At 41.1% G+C, this 17,333-nt stretch overlaps 1 protein-coding gene across 16 annotated transcripts in view; it reads right to left on the reverse strand.

Annotated features, from left to right (window-relative positions):
• ARHGEF33 (Rho guanine nucleotide exchange factor 33) overlaps positions 1-17,333 on the reverse strand; it is an 84,244-nt gene that overhangs the window by 52,613 nt on the left and 14,298 nt on the right. For 12 of the 16 annotated variants that reach the window (XM_063789975.1, XM_063789982.1, XM_063789979.1 and 9 more), the window contains exons 1-2: positions 1,955-2,060; positions 10-59 (exon numbers count right to left, since the gene is read on the reverse strand). In XM_063789975.1, the coding sequence (XP_063646045.1) occupies positions 10-59; positions 1,955-1,979 (75 nt within the window). In that variant the 5' untranslated portion in view covers positions 1,980-2,060. Of the gene's footprint in view, positions 1-9; positions 60-1,954; positions 2,065-17,333 lie in introns of those variants that run through there. The other 4 variants (XM_525737.9, XM_054678358.2, XM_054678357.2 and 1 more) reach the window with 1 other exon arrangement.

Here is a 17,333-nt window from a genome sequence, read left to right on the forward strand (position 1 = left end):
TGTCTTTACCTGGTAAATCTGCGTGGAAGGATTATTCACCGGCATATGTTCATTCTCTCCTGCAGGGAGAAAGAGCTTTGTTTAATCAACACTACTCATTCTGTCCCTATCCCCTCCAGATACATGCAGGGAATAAGGGAACTTACAGGATCCTACATTTGTGCCCGCGTGACAAGAAACCAATGATTCCAGGGGAACAAAAAATGAGCTGAAGTAGGTGGTGTCCATATTCACACATCCTAATCACTAAACCATTATCTACCTGATATACTCTTGCAATAGAAAACCACGTTCTACTACAGTAGGGAAGTTTCTCAACCAAACTGAATAATGTGTGATTATTAAATAGCCACAAAGGAATTTGCAGGAAGTGTCTCCCTTATGTTCTTGAGGCTAACTGGAATTGACCTGCAGGGACAGTTCTACAGTCAGGAAGGCGGCTCTTCACCAGGCACTTAGTGACCTCAGCGAGCTTGCATAAAATATCCTCTACTTCTCCCACCTCTGATCTTTGACAGACTTCTGAACTCTGCCCTGCTGTCACTGCCAAATTCAGCTAAGGGAATCTTGCTGTCCTCCTGGGCAACAGGGCTGATAAAAGGAATTGTCAACGGAAAGGTTCTGGGAAGGATGCAGGCAGAAGAAAACAGTAATGTATAATACTAGACTTCGAGAAACACAGGGCACACGCAGAGGAAGTGGTAGGTTGTAGAAAACCATTCACAGGCCAGGTGTGGTGGCTCACACCTCTAATCCCAGCACTTTGGGAGGCCAAGGCGGGTGGATCACCTGAGGTTAGGAGTTCAAGACCAGCGTGGCCAACATGGTGAAACCCTGTCTCTACTAAAAACACAAAAATTAGCTGGCTGTGGTGGCAGGCACCTGTAATCCCAGCTAGTCGGGAGGCTGAGGCAGGAGAATCGCTTGAACCCGGGAGGCGGAGGTTGCAGTGAGTTGAGATCGTGCCATTGCGTTCCAGCCTGGGCGACAAGAGCGAAACTCAGTCTCAAAAAAAAAAAAAAAAAAAAGGAAAGAAAGAAAAGAAAAGAAACCATTCACAACCTAGAGAGAAAAAGAGGTTGGCCTGGAATGTACTTTTCAGCACCACATTGGTTGGCCATAAAGATGAGGCAATCCATGTAAAACATTCAGCTCGTTGCTTATCCATTTAGCTTCATCTCCAGTGTGTCACACTGTATGCATCAAGCAGTTTATGGAGGAAGCCCCTGGTTGCAAACATTTGGTTGTGTGGATGTGTATATTGTTCTCCTAAGGCATGCTGGTACAGGAAACCCCTCCAACCTCAGTATTTAAGTCCATAAATAATACATAACCTTAGCCCAGAATTTATACACACAGAAGACTGTCCCTATAAAATCCATATGATTTGAGGTTACCCAAACTTCCTGCATAAGCTTGAGTAGATTATTTAGACAATTTCATACTATGTCCCAACAGCCTGGTATAATAACAAGAATCAGGGCTTGGGAGGAAAGATCCAGATCCCAGACCTAACTTTGATACTTTGCAGTTGTCACCTGACTTCCCTATGACTGTTTCCTCTTCCGTAAATTGGAGATGATAAGAGAATCTACTTCTATATAGTTGTTTTTATATGGTAAAGATTAAAAGAGAAAGCATTTATGCTTCTAGGCTAGTCTAGAAGGTGATAGATGTCTAGTAGTTGAATCTGTGTCTTGGCCTTACCCGGCATGTTGTTCTGAGGGAGTCCTAAAGCTATTGCTAAGAAAAATAAAGTAACAACACAGACCAAATTCTAATAGCATTTCCTATTTTTTCAGCACCCAGTCTATATTCTTCATAGTCATTATATGATGATAGGGAAATGAAAATAGTTAACATACTGTCATGTCTCGAGACAGTGGTAAGACAAGACAAAAACCTACATTCCTTGAATCCTAAGTCCTAAAGCAAGACATAGGAAAAATCTGACCTTGCTTTGTTTTGGTTTTTTCCATAGTGCCGGTTACTTCTCTTCTCCAGCTTATTCTTCAACATTGCATCCTCATCGTCCTGGCTCAGGCCACCTCCTCTTTCCTGCACCTGTCAATTCAAATCAAGAGTAAGGGATAACAAGTAAAACTGTCAAAGAAACTGTATTTACTTCATATATTAGTAAAAAAATTGAAATGAACACAGCTTGAGGTACATGCAATTTCAGAAGAGGAAAAATATTAAATTAAGTAAACATTTAGCATAAAGGTAAATATTTTGTGAATACATATGAAATTCATTATTCAAATTTAGGGTAGTTTTTCAAAATGCTACATTCTTATTTGGATCAAATCCATTAATTAAGATCTATTGGTTTGATTAGCAAGTTATATTTTAAAGAAATTTTATTTTATTTATTTTTCAAACAGGGTCTTGTTCTGTCACCCGGGATAGAGTGCAGTGATGCAGTCATGGCTCACTGCCACTTTGACCTCCTGGGCTCAAGTGGTCCTCCCACCTCAGCCTCCCAAATAGCTGGGACCACAGGCTTATGCCATCATACCTGGATTTGTTTGTTTTTTTTTTTTTTTGTAGAGATGGGGTCTCCCTATGTTGCCCAGGTTGTTCTCAAACTTCTAGGCTCAAGTGATCCTCCAACTTTGGCCTCCCAAAGTGCTGAATTACAGGTGTGAGCCACCACACCCAGCCCCAGAAAAATTATCTTAAGGAGAAAAAACTTGAGCAGATATGAAGGCCAATACATCTGTTTCTATTCCATTAAATAGTATGTTCCTTGATAGCCTTGTCCCCACTTTCGGCATCTGGTAGACTCCTTTGCACCCAGGAAATGCTTAGCAAATGTGCTGTGTCTGACACGACCATTAGACATGAAGCTGCAAGGTCAGAATGCAGCCTAACACACAGTCAGTGTTGTGGATACTGGCCCTCTTTTTAGCCATCCAGCCTTTTAACCCCTTCCTAAGTTTGAAGAATTCCCCTGCCTTATGAGACTTGATCAGATGCCTCCCACTGTAGAGGCTGAAAATGCCAGGTTCTTCTAGCCTCCCTTGCAGCTAAGGCATGATAGATACATGACCTGGGACATATCACTCAGATGCACCTACCCCAATTAACACTGGCAGTTGCAAAAAGAATTCCTAAGGCAGATACTTGATATTCTTTCTATCTTCTAAGACAGCAGTGGCAGCGAGGGTAGTGGTGGTGACCATTATCTGTTAGAAACATATTAGGAAATTCAAGGTTCTGGTTTCAGTGCTTTCCTCACTAGGACAGTTGTACTATGTGATTTAGGCATTGCTGCTGGCCGTAGAATCCCAAACTCGATTCTCCAGCCTCCCAGCAATTCCATGAGCTGTCCATCTCCTTTCAACAAATTCCTCTCCTGCTTAAATCAGCCAGAGATTGTTTTCTGTTGCTTACAACTAAGAAACCTGATTGAAACAATACAAATATATGAACACTATCCAAGATTAAGAAAACGCAAGTTTAAACTTTGTTCATCACTTAGAATAGACAAATCTAATCTATAGTGACAAAATGCAGATCAACAGTTACCTAGAGCAGGAGGTGGAGGGATAACTGGGAAGAGGCACAGGAAACTTTTTTTTTTTTTTTTTTTTTGAGACAAGGTCTCGCTCTGTTGCCCAGGCTGCAGTGCAGTGGCCTTATGATGGCTCACTGGAGCCTTGAACTCCTGGGCTCAAGTGATCCTCCCATCTCAGCCTCCTGAGTAGCTAGGACTACAGGTGGATGCCACTATGCCTGGCTAATTTTTTTATTTTTGTAGAGACAGGAGTCTCACTATGTTACTGAGGCTGGTCACAAACTCCTGGGCTCAAGCGACTCCCCTCCTCGGTCTCTCAAAGTGCTCAGATTACAGTCATGAGCCACTATGCCTGGCCGCACAGGAAACTTTTTTGGATAGAGATGTTCTACTGCTTAATTGTGTTAGTGGTATATTGGTGCACAAATTTGCCAAAACTCATTGAATGTATATTTTAATTGGGTTATCTTACATAAATTATACCTGAAGAAAGTTGATTTAAGACTTCATTATGGGCTCGATGCGGTGGCTCATGCCTGTAATCCCAGCACTTTGGGAGGCTGAGGTGGGCGGATCACTTGAGGTCAGGAGTTCGAGATCAGCCTGGCCAACATGGTGAAACCCCGTCTTTACTAAAAATACAAAAATTAGCCAGGCATGGTGGCAGGTGCCTGTAATCCCAGCTACTCGGGAGGCTGAGGCAGGAAAATCACTTTAACCTGAGAGGCAGAGGTTGCAGTGAGCTGAGATCACACCACTACACTCCAGCCTAGGTGACGTAGTGAGACTCCGTCTCAAAAAAAAAAAAAAAAAAAAAAAAGAAGACCGGTTGCAGTGGCTCACACCTGTAATCCCCTGTAATCCTAGCACTTTGGAAGGCCAAGGTGGGTGGATCACCTGAGGTCAGGAGTTCCAGACCAGCCTGGCCAACATGGAGAAACCCTGTCTCTACTAAAAATACAAAATTAATCGGGCGTGGTGGCGCATGCCTGTAATCCCAGCTACTCAGGAGGCTGAGGCAAGAGAATCACTTGAACCTGGGAGGCAGAGGTTGCAGTGAGCTGAGCTCGTGCCATTGTACTCCTGCCTGGGCAACAAGAACGAAACTCTGTCTCAAAAAAAAAAAAAAAAAAAAAAAAGACTTTATTATAAAATATGGAGTGTGTCCAAATCAAAAGAAAAAGACTTTTTTATTCACATACTGAGGTTTATAAAGCAAAATAATAAGTTGGCAGGGTGGGAGGGTACACACAGGTAAAAAGCCATTGGGAAACAGCTACATGGTTATAAATGAGGAATATAAAGAAAAGCCCAAAGTCAAGGCCATATGCTGTTTAAACTCTTTCACATTTTTCACGTAAGCATGAAAGTTATGTCAAGCTAGGGCATCTTTCCTAACTATCTTGAATCTTTTTTCATTGCTGATACAAATATTACTAAGACGAAAACTTTCTTCTCCTTAGCAATTGTTAATTTACTTGATATCTAATCCATTCTAGGATGAATATAATTAAATCACAGAATGTTACAGCCAAAGAGACTCTGAGAAAATTATTCTATCCAAGTTCTTCATTTGTAAAAGAAGCAAATGAGACCTAAGGAGGGGAAAAGAAGTGGCCTGCCCAAAGCCATCCGGCTTTAAAAACGGTCTTTAGAAGTGATTTCTGTTACTATTTGGGGGAAGAAAATCTTTAAATATGCAAAGCCATATATTTATGGGATTTTTGTGGGTGATTTTTCCTGGAAATTTAGTCGTTAGTCTACAACTAATTGAAAACAACAACAAAATCCATATATCATAGGTAAAATGAAAACTTACACATTTTCTGAGCTAGAATATCCCCATGCTCATATGGTCACATATGTACATATGACAACTTATTTCAAGACATAATACTTTCTTTTCTTTTATTTTTTGTAGAGACAGAGTCTTGCTCTTCCCAGGCTGGAGTGCAATGGCATGATCATAGCTCAATGTAACCTCGAACTCTTAGGCTTAAGGGACCCACCTGCCTCAGCCTCCCAAGCAGCTCAGACTATAGGCATGTGCCAGCACTCATGGCTAACTTTTCACTTTTTGTAGAGACAGCGTCTCCCCATATTGCCCAGACTGTTCTTGACCTCTTGGCCTCAAGCAATTCTTCCACTTTGTCCTCTCAAAATGTTGGGATTACAGGCATGAGCCACCATGAGACATAATAAACATGTGTGATGGATAGTAAGTTAGAAATTTTATTTAGTAAATTACAAAAGCAACAAAACTACATTAGAGGCCAGGCATGGTGGCTCATGCTTGTAATCCCAGCACTTTGGGAGGCCGAGGCAGGTAGATAGCTTGAGGCCAGGAGTTCAAGACCAGCCTGGCCAACATGGTGAAACCCCACTCTACTAAAAATTTAAAAATTAGCCAGGTGTGGTGGCACACGCTTGTAATCCCAGCTACTCAGGAGAATTGCTTGAACCCGCGAGGCAGAGATTGCAGTGAGCCGAGATCACGCCACTGCACTCCAGCCTGGGGGACAGGGCGAAATTCTGTCTCAAAAAAAAAAAAACAAGTCAATAAAAAAACTACATTAGAGAAAATTTGGAAACTATACAGGGGACAAAGCAACTATAACGCCTCTACTTAAACAACTATCATGATCACTTGTTTGTATTGCCTGTTAATATTTTTTCTCTGGAATGTTTTACATAATTATTAATGAAGCCTACCTAAAATTTTGTAACTACCTTTCCCACCTATATTACAGCATAAACATTTTACTTTCTTTTAAAAATTGGACCATGGCTGGGTGCAGTGGCTCATGCCTGTAATCCCAGCACTTTGGGTGGCCAAGGATGGAGGATTGCTTGAGGCCAGGAGTTCAAGATCACCCCAGGCAACATAGTAAGATCCCATCTCTGTAATGGAAAAAATAAAATAAACATAGGATCATTATTGTTGTACAGATAAAATACATGAAGAAAAACTTTTTAAAAATTAAAAAAAAATGGACCATTATTATTTATACTGTTTTTATTGTGGCTGTTTGAGCAGAGGTAAAAGTGTTCCTCCCCAATCCCAACTGATGTTAATAATCTCTGGTGTTTTTTCCATCCTCATATAATTGCACACAATCATATACAGAATATACATATATGGAGTGGGGTTGTTATTGTAGGTTTATATATTGTACTTCTCTGCATCTCACTCTCACATAATACATTGTGGCAATCTCTCCAAGTTAATTGGTATAGATCTAAGAAATTACTTTTTTTTTTTTTTTGAGATGGAGTCTCACTGTTGCCCAGGCTGGAGTACAGTGGTGAGATCCAGGCTCACTGCAACCTCCGCCTCCCGGTTTCAAACTATTCTCCTGCCTTAGCCTCCCAAGTAGCTGGGATTATAGGTGTGTGCCACCATGCCTGGATAATTGTATTTTTAGTAGGGATGGGTTTCACCATGTTGGCCAGGCTGGTCTTGAACTCCTGACTTCAGGTGATCCACTTGGCTCAGCCTCCCAAAGTACTGGGATTACAGGCGTAAGCCACCACACTTGGCCCTAAGAAATTACTTGTAATGACTGCATAATATTCCATGGTACAAATGAACTGTGTTAATCATTTCTCCACTGATGAACATTCCCTTTATTTTCATTATTTTGCCATGGCAAACAATGCCACAACAAACGTCTTGGTACATAGAGCCTTACATGTTGGTGCTTTTATTTATGTGGAGTTTCCATAGATGTGGCTAGGCTGCTTTCCAAAAAGGCTATAACTATTCTTATTTCCCCCAGGAATATTCATTGCCTGAATACCTTTCTCCTGCATTCCAGCCAATAGTGGATGTTAACATTTTTAGTTCTTGTTGGTCAGATGGGTGACAAGTGATAGTTTATAGCTACTTTTGCTGATTGCTGGTGCTATTGAGCATCTCTATATCGTATACTTACTATAAGTTTAGATTTGCTCATCTGTCAATTATCTAATCCTCTGATTTGCCTAATTTTCTTTTGGGTTATCTGCCTTTTTTTTTTCAACCAAGGAGTGACAGCTTCTAAATAATACGTATTAACTGTTTATTTGTTATATGCAATATTTTTCCCATTTATCTTTTTGTCTTTTATGTGGTCACTTTTGCTATTGAAATATTCTTTTTATTTTTTTTTTCTGAGACAGAGTCTTACTCTGTCCCCCAGTGCAGTGGCATGATCTCGGTTCACTGCAACCTCCACCTCCTGGGTTCAAGTGATTCTCGTGCCTCAGCCTCCTGAATAGCTGGGATTACAGGCATGCGCCACCACGCCCAGCTAATTTTTTGTATTTTTAATATAGATGGGTTTTTGCCATGTTGGCCAGGTTGGTCTCAAACTCCTGGTCTCAAGTGACCCACCCACTTTGGCCTCCCAAAGTGGTGAGATTACAGGCGTGAGCCACCTTGCCCAGCTGGTAGATTGTTTTTGTTTTTTATTCTATTTTATTTTGTCATTAAGCTTATGTTAGCCATAATGAATTGGAAGTTTTTCATCTTTTTCTATAACCTATAAAAACTTCAATTACATTGGAATTATCAGTTCTTTAAAAGATAATAGAGCAGAGCTATGAAACCATTTGATCTTTTAAAAAAGTAGTCAGATCTTCAAGGCCTTTTCAATTTCTTCAAAAGAAATTTATCTAGGCAGCTTTTCAACTTAATTAGTCACTTCTATTTTCCTAGGAAACTACGTATTTCCTTAAGTTCATCAAATTTGTTGACAAAGCCTGTAGTCTCAGCTACTTGGGAGGCTGTGGCGGAAGGATCATTTGAGCCCAGTAGTTCAAGGCTGCAGTGAGACAGGATTGCACTACTGCACTCCAGCCTGAGTGACAGAGCAAGATCCTGTCTCAAAAAAAAAAAAACAAAAAAAAAAAACAATTTGTTGACAGAGCATAAGCATTTTCCCATATGCTGTATAAGGAATGGTGGAGACAGAATGAACTTTTGTTGAACAGCTGCTATATGCCAAACATGATGCTTCATATTTTATTTATATTTTCTCATTTAATTAAATTCTCATATTGATTCTGTTGAGGATGTATCATTATCCCCATTTTCTAGATGAGAATACTGAGGCTTGGGAAAATGAGGTAATAATATGCCCAGGATCATGGCACACAGAGCCAGAATTGTAATTCAGGCAGGTCCATATGATTTCAGAACTGGTTCTTTCATTTATTACTCCTGGCTTTCTCCAAATAGTTTCAACAATCATTATATTTATTGACTAAGAAATAGTTGCTTGAGAAAACATGTCATCATTTTCTTTCCCTCCCCCAATTATTAGGGTAATTTTCATTTTTTACTATAATAAATGGATATAAAAAGGAATAGAGTCCTTTTTCTTCATATTTAGGACACTTTTTCTTAAGCTAAGTTTCCAGAACAGAATTTCTAGGTTGACGAGAATGACTGTAATAATGAATATGTATTAAAGGGTACAGTTTAAAAGGGAGCTTAATAACAGGATTACACAGAAAGGTAATATGACTTATTTTGGAAAAAGCCTTGCTATGATTATGAAAGTCCCTTTGAGATCTCACTTGTAGTCTGCTCTTCATTTTGTACTGGGAATCTCTCACTCTGAGCCTAGTAATTCTTCACTGTGCCCTTGATAGCCCTTGAATCACTGCCTGCCTTTGAATAAATAACCATCAGATGCTGCCACATGCCTCTCACCAAGTTAATGTGGCTCCTATTCCTCCCTGACCTTCCTCCTTTCTTTCCGTCTCTACAGTTGCAGTGCTAACCTCTAAAAACACCCATTCAGGCCTTGGCAGACACTGGGGAAAATAATGTTAAGTGAGCCTGTTGGTCTCTATATCATGCCTGATCATGTTACAAAGCCATGGTTTTCAGTTTATATTTTTTGAAGCCCAGGCTTTCTTGAGTCTGTCTTGAGTGGAGAGAGGAAGCCACCAAGCTGGTGGGGTTCTGGGTCCCCCTTTTTACCCCCTTCAACCAGAGCCTCTCTGTTCTTGTCTGATTCACGTACTACAGCTTTGGGGGAAGCACTTCCTTTTTACATTTTTTTATTTTTTGAGACAGGGTCTCACTCTGTTACCCAGGCCAAAGTACAGTGGCATGATCATGGCTCACTGCCTCAACCTCCTGGGCTCAAGCAATCCTCCTGCCTCAGCCTCTCAAAGTGCTGGAATTACAGGCGTGAGCCACAGTGCCTGGCGGGGAAGGATTTCCTTTAAAGATCAGCTTCTGCTGTTTAAAAACAAAGGTTCTAAAATTATTGATATAGAGAAATAAGAATGTTGAAACAATAAGAAGTTATAGCCATATTTGTGTAAAATTAATTCAGAAAAATTTTTTTAAATAATAAGTTAACAGAAACCTAAAGAATACTGAAAAGTCTCCTGACCCTCCCCTAGACTGACCTAGAACGTGTACCCTCCTCCCCACATACACACATAAGACTACAAAAACTGAGGATTGTCTATTACTTTCCAATTACTGCTGTGACAGAAAAGGAAAGTTTGGCACTTTGGGGAATTGAAATTAATTGAAAGCAGACTTGAGTTAATTTCCATTTCAGTGTCCTTTATTGAATGGGTCTTTAGTGCACATTTCTAATTTAGTAGAATGGGAACTTTTTATGCTGGGGGGAGGGTGATGAGGAAATACTTTCCCCTGAAACTAAAATAATTCATCAGGACAAATCCTGTAGCCATTTTCAAGAAGAGAGTCTATATGATCTTTGTGGTGTAGAAAAAATGCTATAAACATTATGAAAAGGGCTATTTGCTTTTTTTTTTTCTATAGAGCCTAAAAGCAACATTATTTTGTGACAGTAACACCCTGTTTGTTCATGCTTCATAGTTTTCAAAGCACTCTCATGTATGTTATCTCACTTGATCACTACGGCAATGCTGTGCAGTGGGCCAAACACACGTTCCATTCATTTTATACCCAAGGAAGCCATAGCTCGTACAAATTATTTGCCCAAAGTTACACTGGAAGTCGCTTCAAGTAAGACCAGTAGTCTTTCTATGTTTCTCTAACTTTAAATAAACTGCTTCATGCCATAGTATTTCAAAGTACTGTAATTTAAGGTACCACTTTAAGGTACCATTGTCATTAAAAAAAGGTATAAATTCCTGTGTGGGCTCTGATAGCCATCTGCGTAAACTGGTTGAATGGACTGATACAAGGAAGAAAGTTTTGGCAGGTCTGATGAGAGAAAGAGATTGAGAGAAAGAGAAATAATACAAAGTAGGACTAAAAAGAGGGATGTAACCACCAATTCAGAGAATATGAAATATTATTTGTAAAATTCAATATGCAATATTTGTTGCCAATAATTTCGTTCTCTCTTGCTTTTTTCTTTTTTTGTAGAGATGGAGTCTTGCTGTGTCACCCAGGTTGGAGTGCAGTGGCAGGATCTCTGCTCACTGCAACCTCTGCCTCCCGGGTTCAAGCAATTCTGCCTCAGCCTCCCAAGTAGCTGGGACTACAGGCACAAGCCGCCACACCCAGCTAATTTCTTTTGTATTTTAGTAGAGACGGGGTTTCACCGTGTTGCCCAGGCTGGTCTTGAACTCCTGAGCTCAGGCAATCCACCTGCCTCGGCCTCCCAAAGTGCTAGGATTACAGGCATGAGCCACCACACTTGGCCGCCAATAATTTCTAAAAGCTAAATGAAATGGATAATCTTCTAGGAAAACATACATTACTGAAATTTGTTTTAAAAACAGTAGAAAATTTTTATCCAGAACAACTATCTGCAGAAAATATTAAAAGAGAAGGTCAAATATCTACTCCCCAATAGGAAATGATTCAGCATAATATCACAGGAAGGTTCTATAAATAACAGTGTCTGTGTTATTTAGTCTATGCTATAGATAGAATACATGTAAATAGCTAAATTTATTCTATGAGGTTCTGAGACCAACTCTAGGATAGCCTACATAAATAAATAAATAAATAAATAAATAACTATACGTATTCTAAATAAAATTTCAGAAAACAAAAATATAACACTATGATCAGCAAAGTTTGTTCTAGAAAATAAAAATTAATGGTTATAAAACTATTAATAGAATTAATTAATCAATGTAACGCAAGAAAACAAAGAGTACAGTGTGACCCTTAGAAGCAAAATGGTAAGGAGATAAGACAATTCTCACAATATGCAGATACACAAGTGCTTAAAACTAGGATACCTCAATGAAAATGCAGCTTTCTATGCCCACAACCAAAAAAAAAAAAAAAAAAAAATCATCCTTGAATACATACCAATTTAAAGTGGCAAAGGTAATAAATTAAAGAATTAAAATTAAAATAGGGGTCTGGCACAGTGACTCATGCCTGTAATCCCAGCACTTTTGGAGTCCAAGGAAGGCAGTTAGCTTTAGCCCAGAAGTTTGAGACCAGCCTGGGCAACATGGCAAAACCCTGTCTCTACAAAAAATACAAAAAAAAAAAAAAAAAAAAAAGATATTAGCCAGTCGTCGTGGTGCACTACGGTAATTCCAGCCACTTGGAAGACTGAGGTGGGAGAATCACCTGAGCCCAGGAAGTCAAAGCTGCAGTGAGCGATGATAGAGCCACTGCACTCCAGCCTGGGCAGCAGAGTGAGACCTGGTCTAAAAAAAAAAAATTTTTTTAATGAAATAAATAAAAGAATTAAAATAGGACTCTGCCACCAGACATCTCAAACAATAAGTGGCCTTATTTTGAAAATGGTCCTTGGTGCTCAAGTCAGCCCCTTACATGACCCTTTGTCAAATATGGGTGCTGCTAGAAACAAGGTGGCTCCTGCCACTGAACCAGGTCACAAGGCCATCACCCCTCCTTAGTTAACTGCCTGCATGGCTGTCCCCTCCCCAGACTGTGAGCAACTAAGGGGTATACACGGAGTTTCATTCCTCTTTCTGTCTCCAGCTCCTGGCACCATTCTCAACATACTCTCAACAAATATTTATGGAAGTGACCTGAATTCTCATGCAGCAGACTACCAGTGAAACACGCTTTTTACTACAACTTGCTTCACATCAACAATAAAGACTTAGTGGTAAATATAGAGAGTTTGGCCTGAAGATTATTTTTATTAGGAAAAAAGGCCTATTTTATTTTAACAAGCAAAGTTCCACTGGCAGAAATATATCCCCTTGTTCCCACTCCCTGGCTTGAAAAACCAAGAGAGAGCAGGCTCTCCTAGTAAATGGTCCCACACCAAAACTAACTGTAGTGATGTTCATCACGGCCAGCAATGCCAAAGTGCCCAGAGCCAGTGAGAACAGGAGCAAAGCACAGAGAATAGGTAATTCCATAGCTCAGGAGCACAGAAGGCTCAGAAGTGAAATAACAAAGATCCTTCCATCCTCACTCCACTGGCATGTTAATTTTTGTTGTTGTTCACCTAAGATCAGTCAGGATAGAGTAAATTGGTAGAGTTAATATGTGTCTACATCAGTCAAGAAAAAAAGAACATCAGCATGCTGTCACACACACAAAACCAACCACTGGCCAGAGATATTTTAAGTTTAAAAATGCCTCATTGAAGACATAAAAACTTATCAAAAGTTTCAGATCAGGGCTGAAAGTCACTTCCAGGGGCTCTTCTGACTCATTTTAATACTTGACCTACTTAACTATGTCAGAACCAGATTTCGTGAGCCTGAATGTCTCATGGCCTCTGTGTCTGGTCAGGGAAGATATGCTTCATCTCTTTTCTTATCCTGATTTGACTCTCTTTAATCTCAATCTTTCATACAGATTCTCTCCCTGGATTCATCTGAGTGGAAGTTAAAAGCCTCCTGGAGGCCAGGCACGGTGGCTCAAGCCTATAACTTTCAGCACTTTGAGAGGCTGAGGCAAAAGGGTCATTTGAGCCCAGGAGTTCAAGACCAATCTGGGCAACATAGTGAGACCCTATCTTTACAAAAAGGTTTTTTTTTTTTTCAACTAGCCAGGCATGTTGGCATGCACCTGTAGTCCCAGCAACTTGAGAGGCTGAGGTGGGAGGATCGCTTGAGCCCAGGAGGTCAAGGCTGCAGTGAGTCATGATTGTGCCACTGCACTCCAGCCTGGATGACAGAGTGAGACATTGTCTAAAAAAAAAAAAAAAAAAAAAAAAAAATCCTCCCAGAGACACTGTGCAAGAGGCAGAGAGCCCCAGTACAATGTAAATATCTACTTAAAAAGACAATAAAGTGACTGTCACTATACTTTCACTAAGTAAGTCCCAATTGATAGGAAGGAAAGACAAAGAAGGACAACAGTGCTCTCCTGGGAAACGCTGGAGGGAAAGAACCCTGAGCTCCAGAGACAACTCCCTCCAGTCCTAGAGATGGCCCTGATTTGCAGAGGGGTACATTAACATGGAAAAACTTTAGTCCTCAGGAAATGTTCCTTCTGCTAAATCACAGGCAGTGGCAGGACTCCCAAGATCTGAACCAGGTGGCTGAGTTAGTAGTACCTTGTGAAACGGATCGTCAGTCACCAAAGCTTAATTTAGGTGAGAGGGGAAACCAGGTTACTGCTGCCCCTCCTGGGAGAATTTTTTTCATAGTTCAGATGAAATGACATCCAATTTGGAGCTGCCTTTGGTGCTCTCAGAACAGCTAGAAAGGAGAAAAAGAGTACAATCCAATCTTCAGAATGACTATAATTTCCCACTACTGCCCAGTGAACAAAGACTCCCAGTGAGCAAAGCCTTCAAAAGTTGGAAATCATAGTCAAACCTTGAAAATGGATGAGTTCAGTTAGAAAAATAGCCCACAGCCCGTGCATACTTGACAGGGGTCAGCGATGGTCCCTGGGTACTAAAACCACAGCACTTTCCCCTACAGAACTAGTCCACTCACAGGCCTTAGGCATTCCTACCTGGGGATCTCGGTCCTACAACCCTCTGCTCTTTGTCAACCAAGTTTTGCTCAACCCTCAAAGGGCAACTCATGTCTTATACCCTTCATGAAGCCTGCTTTGGCCATTCTTCTCAATTGTCATCTGTCAGCTCTCCTCACCTAAACCAAGGATCATCTTTTTTTGAGACATGGGGTCTCATTCTGTCACCCAGGCAGTGGTGCAATCATGGCTCACTGCAGCCTTGACCTCCCAGGCTCAAGCAATCTTCCCACCTCAGCTGCCTGAGTAGCTGCCACCAGACCCAGACCTTTTTTCTTTTTTTTTTTTTGTAGAGACAGGGTTTCACCATGTTGCCCAGGCTGGTCTCAAGCTCCTGTGCTCGAGCGATCCTCCTGCCCTGGCCTCCCAAAATCCTGGGATTATTACAGGCATGAGCCACTGCACCCAGCCAAGTCTCATCTTATAACCGATTATTATCACAAAGTCCAGCAGCAGAAGCCTAGATATGGGAAAGAGTCAACATTTTTGTTGATCAATGAAAAGTGTAAATTCATCATTAGTTTGATTATTTCTTTTATAATTCCAGCTTACCTCATACATGCCCTCCCTAGAGCTAAGGCATACTGAACCCCACAAATTAGTACATTTTTACCACATCTGAAAAGTTTGGAACAATGAGAAAAGGGCTAGAGACATTCCATAAGGAGACCAGAACATGCTGGGGCTAGTTTTGCTAAGAAGCTATTTTTTGATTCCTCAATCTATTGTTGCATTATTTCAATTTCCTTGTTTGGAACAAGTTGGGACAGGAATAAGTTAATAAAAAAAAAAGAGAAGTGTTCCATCCCCCTACCTCCAAACTGAATTACATACTTCTCCTTTGTCCCAGATAGTTAGATAGCAATCCTGTTCTTCAGAATTTTTTTCTTTTTTCTTTTTTTTTTGAGACAGAGTCTTGCTCTGTCACCCAGGCTGGAGTGCAGTGGCACAATCTTGGCTCAATCTTGGCACAATCTTGGCTCCACCTCCTAGGTATTTTTTTGTAGACATGGAGTTTCACCATGTTTCCCAGGTCATGTTGCCCTGATCTCGAACTCCTGGGCACAAGTGATTTGGCCACCTGGTCCTCCCAAAGTGTTGGGATTACAGGCATGAGCCACCACACCTGGCTTCTTCAGCATTTTTTAAAGTATGTGAGGAAAGACACTGAACAACCTCACTTGAAGTCTATTCTAGGGCTGCTTAAGCATTCTGTAAGGCAGTCAGTCCCTGTGCAGATTTTGCTCATTTCATCTTGTTCTGATGCCACTGGAAAATGATTCCTTCACCTGAAGACAAGTTGATCTAACAGGGCTCACACGCTGCCCCACACCATTTCCTGCCTTTAATGCTCTTCAGAGGGTCTTCCATTTTGATTTCTGATAATGCAATCTATGAAAATTTTCATCAGGCTTCCTGCTGTAGAACTAAATAAAAGGGTTCCTCAAAGAGTCAGGAAGGCAGGGCACCTGCGGGCCCATACAGTCTGGGAATAGAATACTAGACTGAGATCTAACACTGACTTCTTACTGTGGGGCCTTAGGAAAGCCAGGCACTCTCTCTGGGCTTCCATTTCCTCATCTGTAGTATAAGGAGGGTTTCAAAGTCCTGGTAGCTCTAAAATGCTGAGGATAAAATTTAACAGGGTAATTCCAAATATCACTCAGCAGTGTGGTAACACGGTGATATCACAACCAATGGCCTCCCTTCCCCAGCCCTCCAGCCCCCAAAGCCTTCTGTAACTGTTCTTTTGTTTAATCGAAACAAATCATCACCTTACCCTAAACTGAAATTATGCTAAACAGTTCATCATTTCTCCATCACTAGTATTTTCACTGTGCAGTTTTACCTATGTTTTAGTATTCAGGTCTTTAAGGAAAGGAAACAAAACTGGCTTTTTTTTTTTCGGCTAAATGAATGTCCTTGGTCACCCTTATATTTCTTTCCAACGAATAATGTCACTGGGCTGTTCCATGGTCACCTGAATCTCAGTCTGTTGAAATCACATTGGTATCTTTAACCTTTCCAGGCTCCCCCTTCAGGTTCCACTAGCTCTGCCACTAGCACCACCACTGACCCACTCTCAAGACCTCGGAATGATTGCCTCTCATCCTAAAATTCACCAGCTGTGAAATCCTTACGAGTCTTCCTTGCTAAGGTGTCTTTCATTTTCTCCTTTGCTTTTCTTTGTCACCTCTTTGGATCAGCCCTGACTGCTTCATGCCTAAACGTCTCTAGGAGCATCCCAGTTAGTTCATCCATCCTCTTCACTGCTAGTAGATTGTTTTCCTTTAAATGTCACTTACATGATCTTTTGTTCCTGCTCAAAAACTGCAATAGGCGTTTTCTTTTCTTTTTCTTCTTTTCCTTTTTTTTTTTTTTTTTTTTTTTTTTGATACAAAGTCTCGCTCTGTCTCCCTGGCTGGAGTGCAGTGGTGCAATCTCAGCTCACTGCCCACCTCCGCCTCCCAGGTTCAAGCAGTTCTCCCTGCCTCAGCTTCAGGAGTAGCTGGGATTACAGGCACCCACGACTACGCCTGGCTAATTTTTGTATTTTTAGTAGGGATGGGATTTTGCCATGTTGCCCAGCCTGTTCTCGAACTCCTGACCTCAGGTGATCTGCCTGCCTCAGCCACCCAAAGTGCTGGGATTACAGGAGTGAGCCACTGCACCCGGCCTGTTTTTTCATCTTCATAAAATAAAATCGAGATCTGAAAGTCCTCCACAATATCCCTGGCCTGCCCCTCCAGCCTCATTTCTGATGTGTAGGAGGTCTGCCAGCTGCCTCAGCCTTCTCTGCCACTTGCATTTCTACTTTGTCTCTCCTTCTCCCTGCTGCCTGGTCTGCCCTGCTCATCCCACTCCAATGGACAAATCCTTACTCATTCTCCAAAGTGTAATGTAGGCCCATTCCCTCTCTAGAACTTTCCCCCT

This window comes from Pan troglodytes, chromosome 12 (assembly GCF_028858775.2).
Source record: "Pan troglodytes isolate AG18354 chromosome 12, NHGRI_mPanTro3-v2.0_pri, whole genome shotgun sequence".
Classification (NCBI taxonomy): domain Eukaryota; kingdom Metazoa; phylum Chordata; class Mammalia; order Primates; family Hominidae; genus Pan; species Pan troglodytes.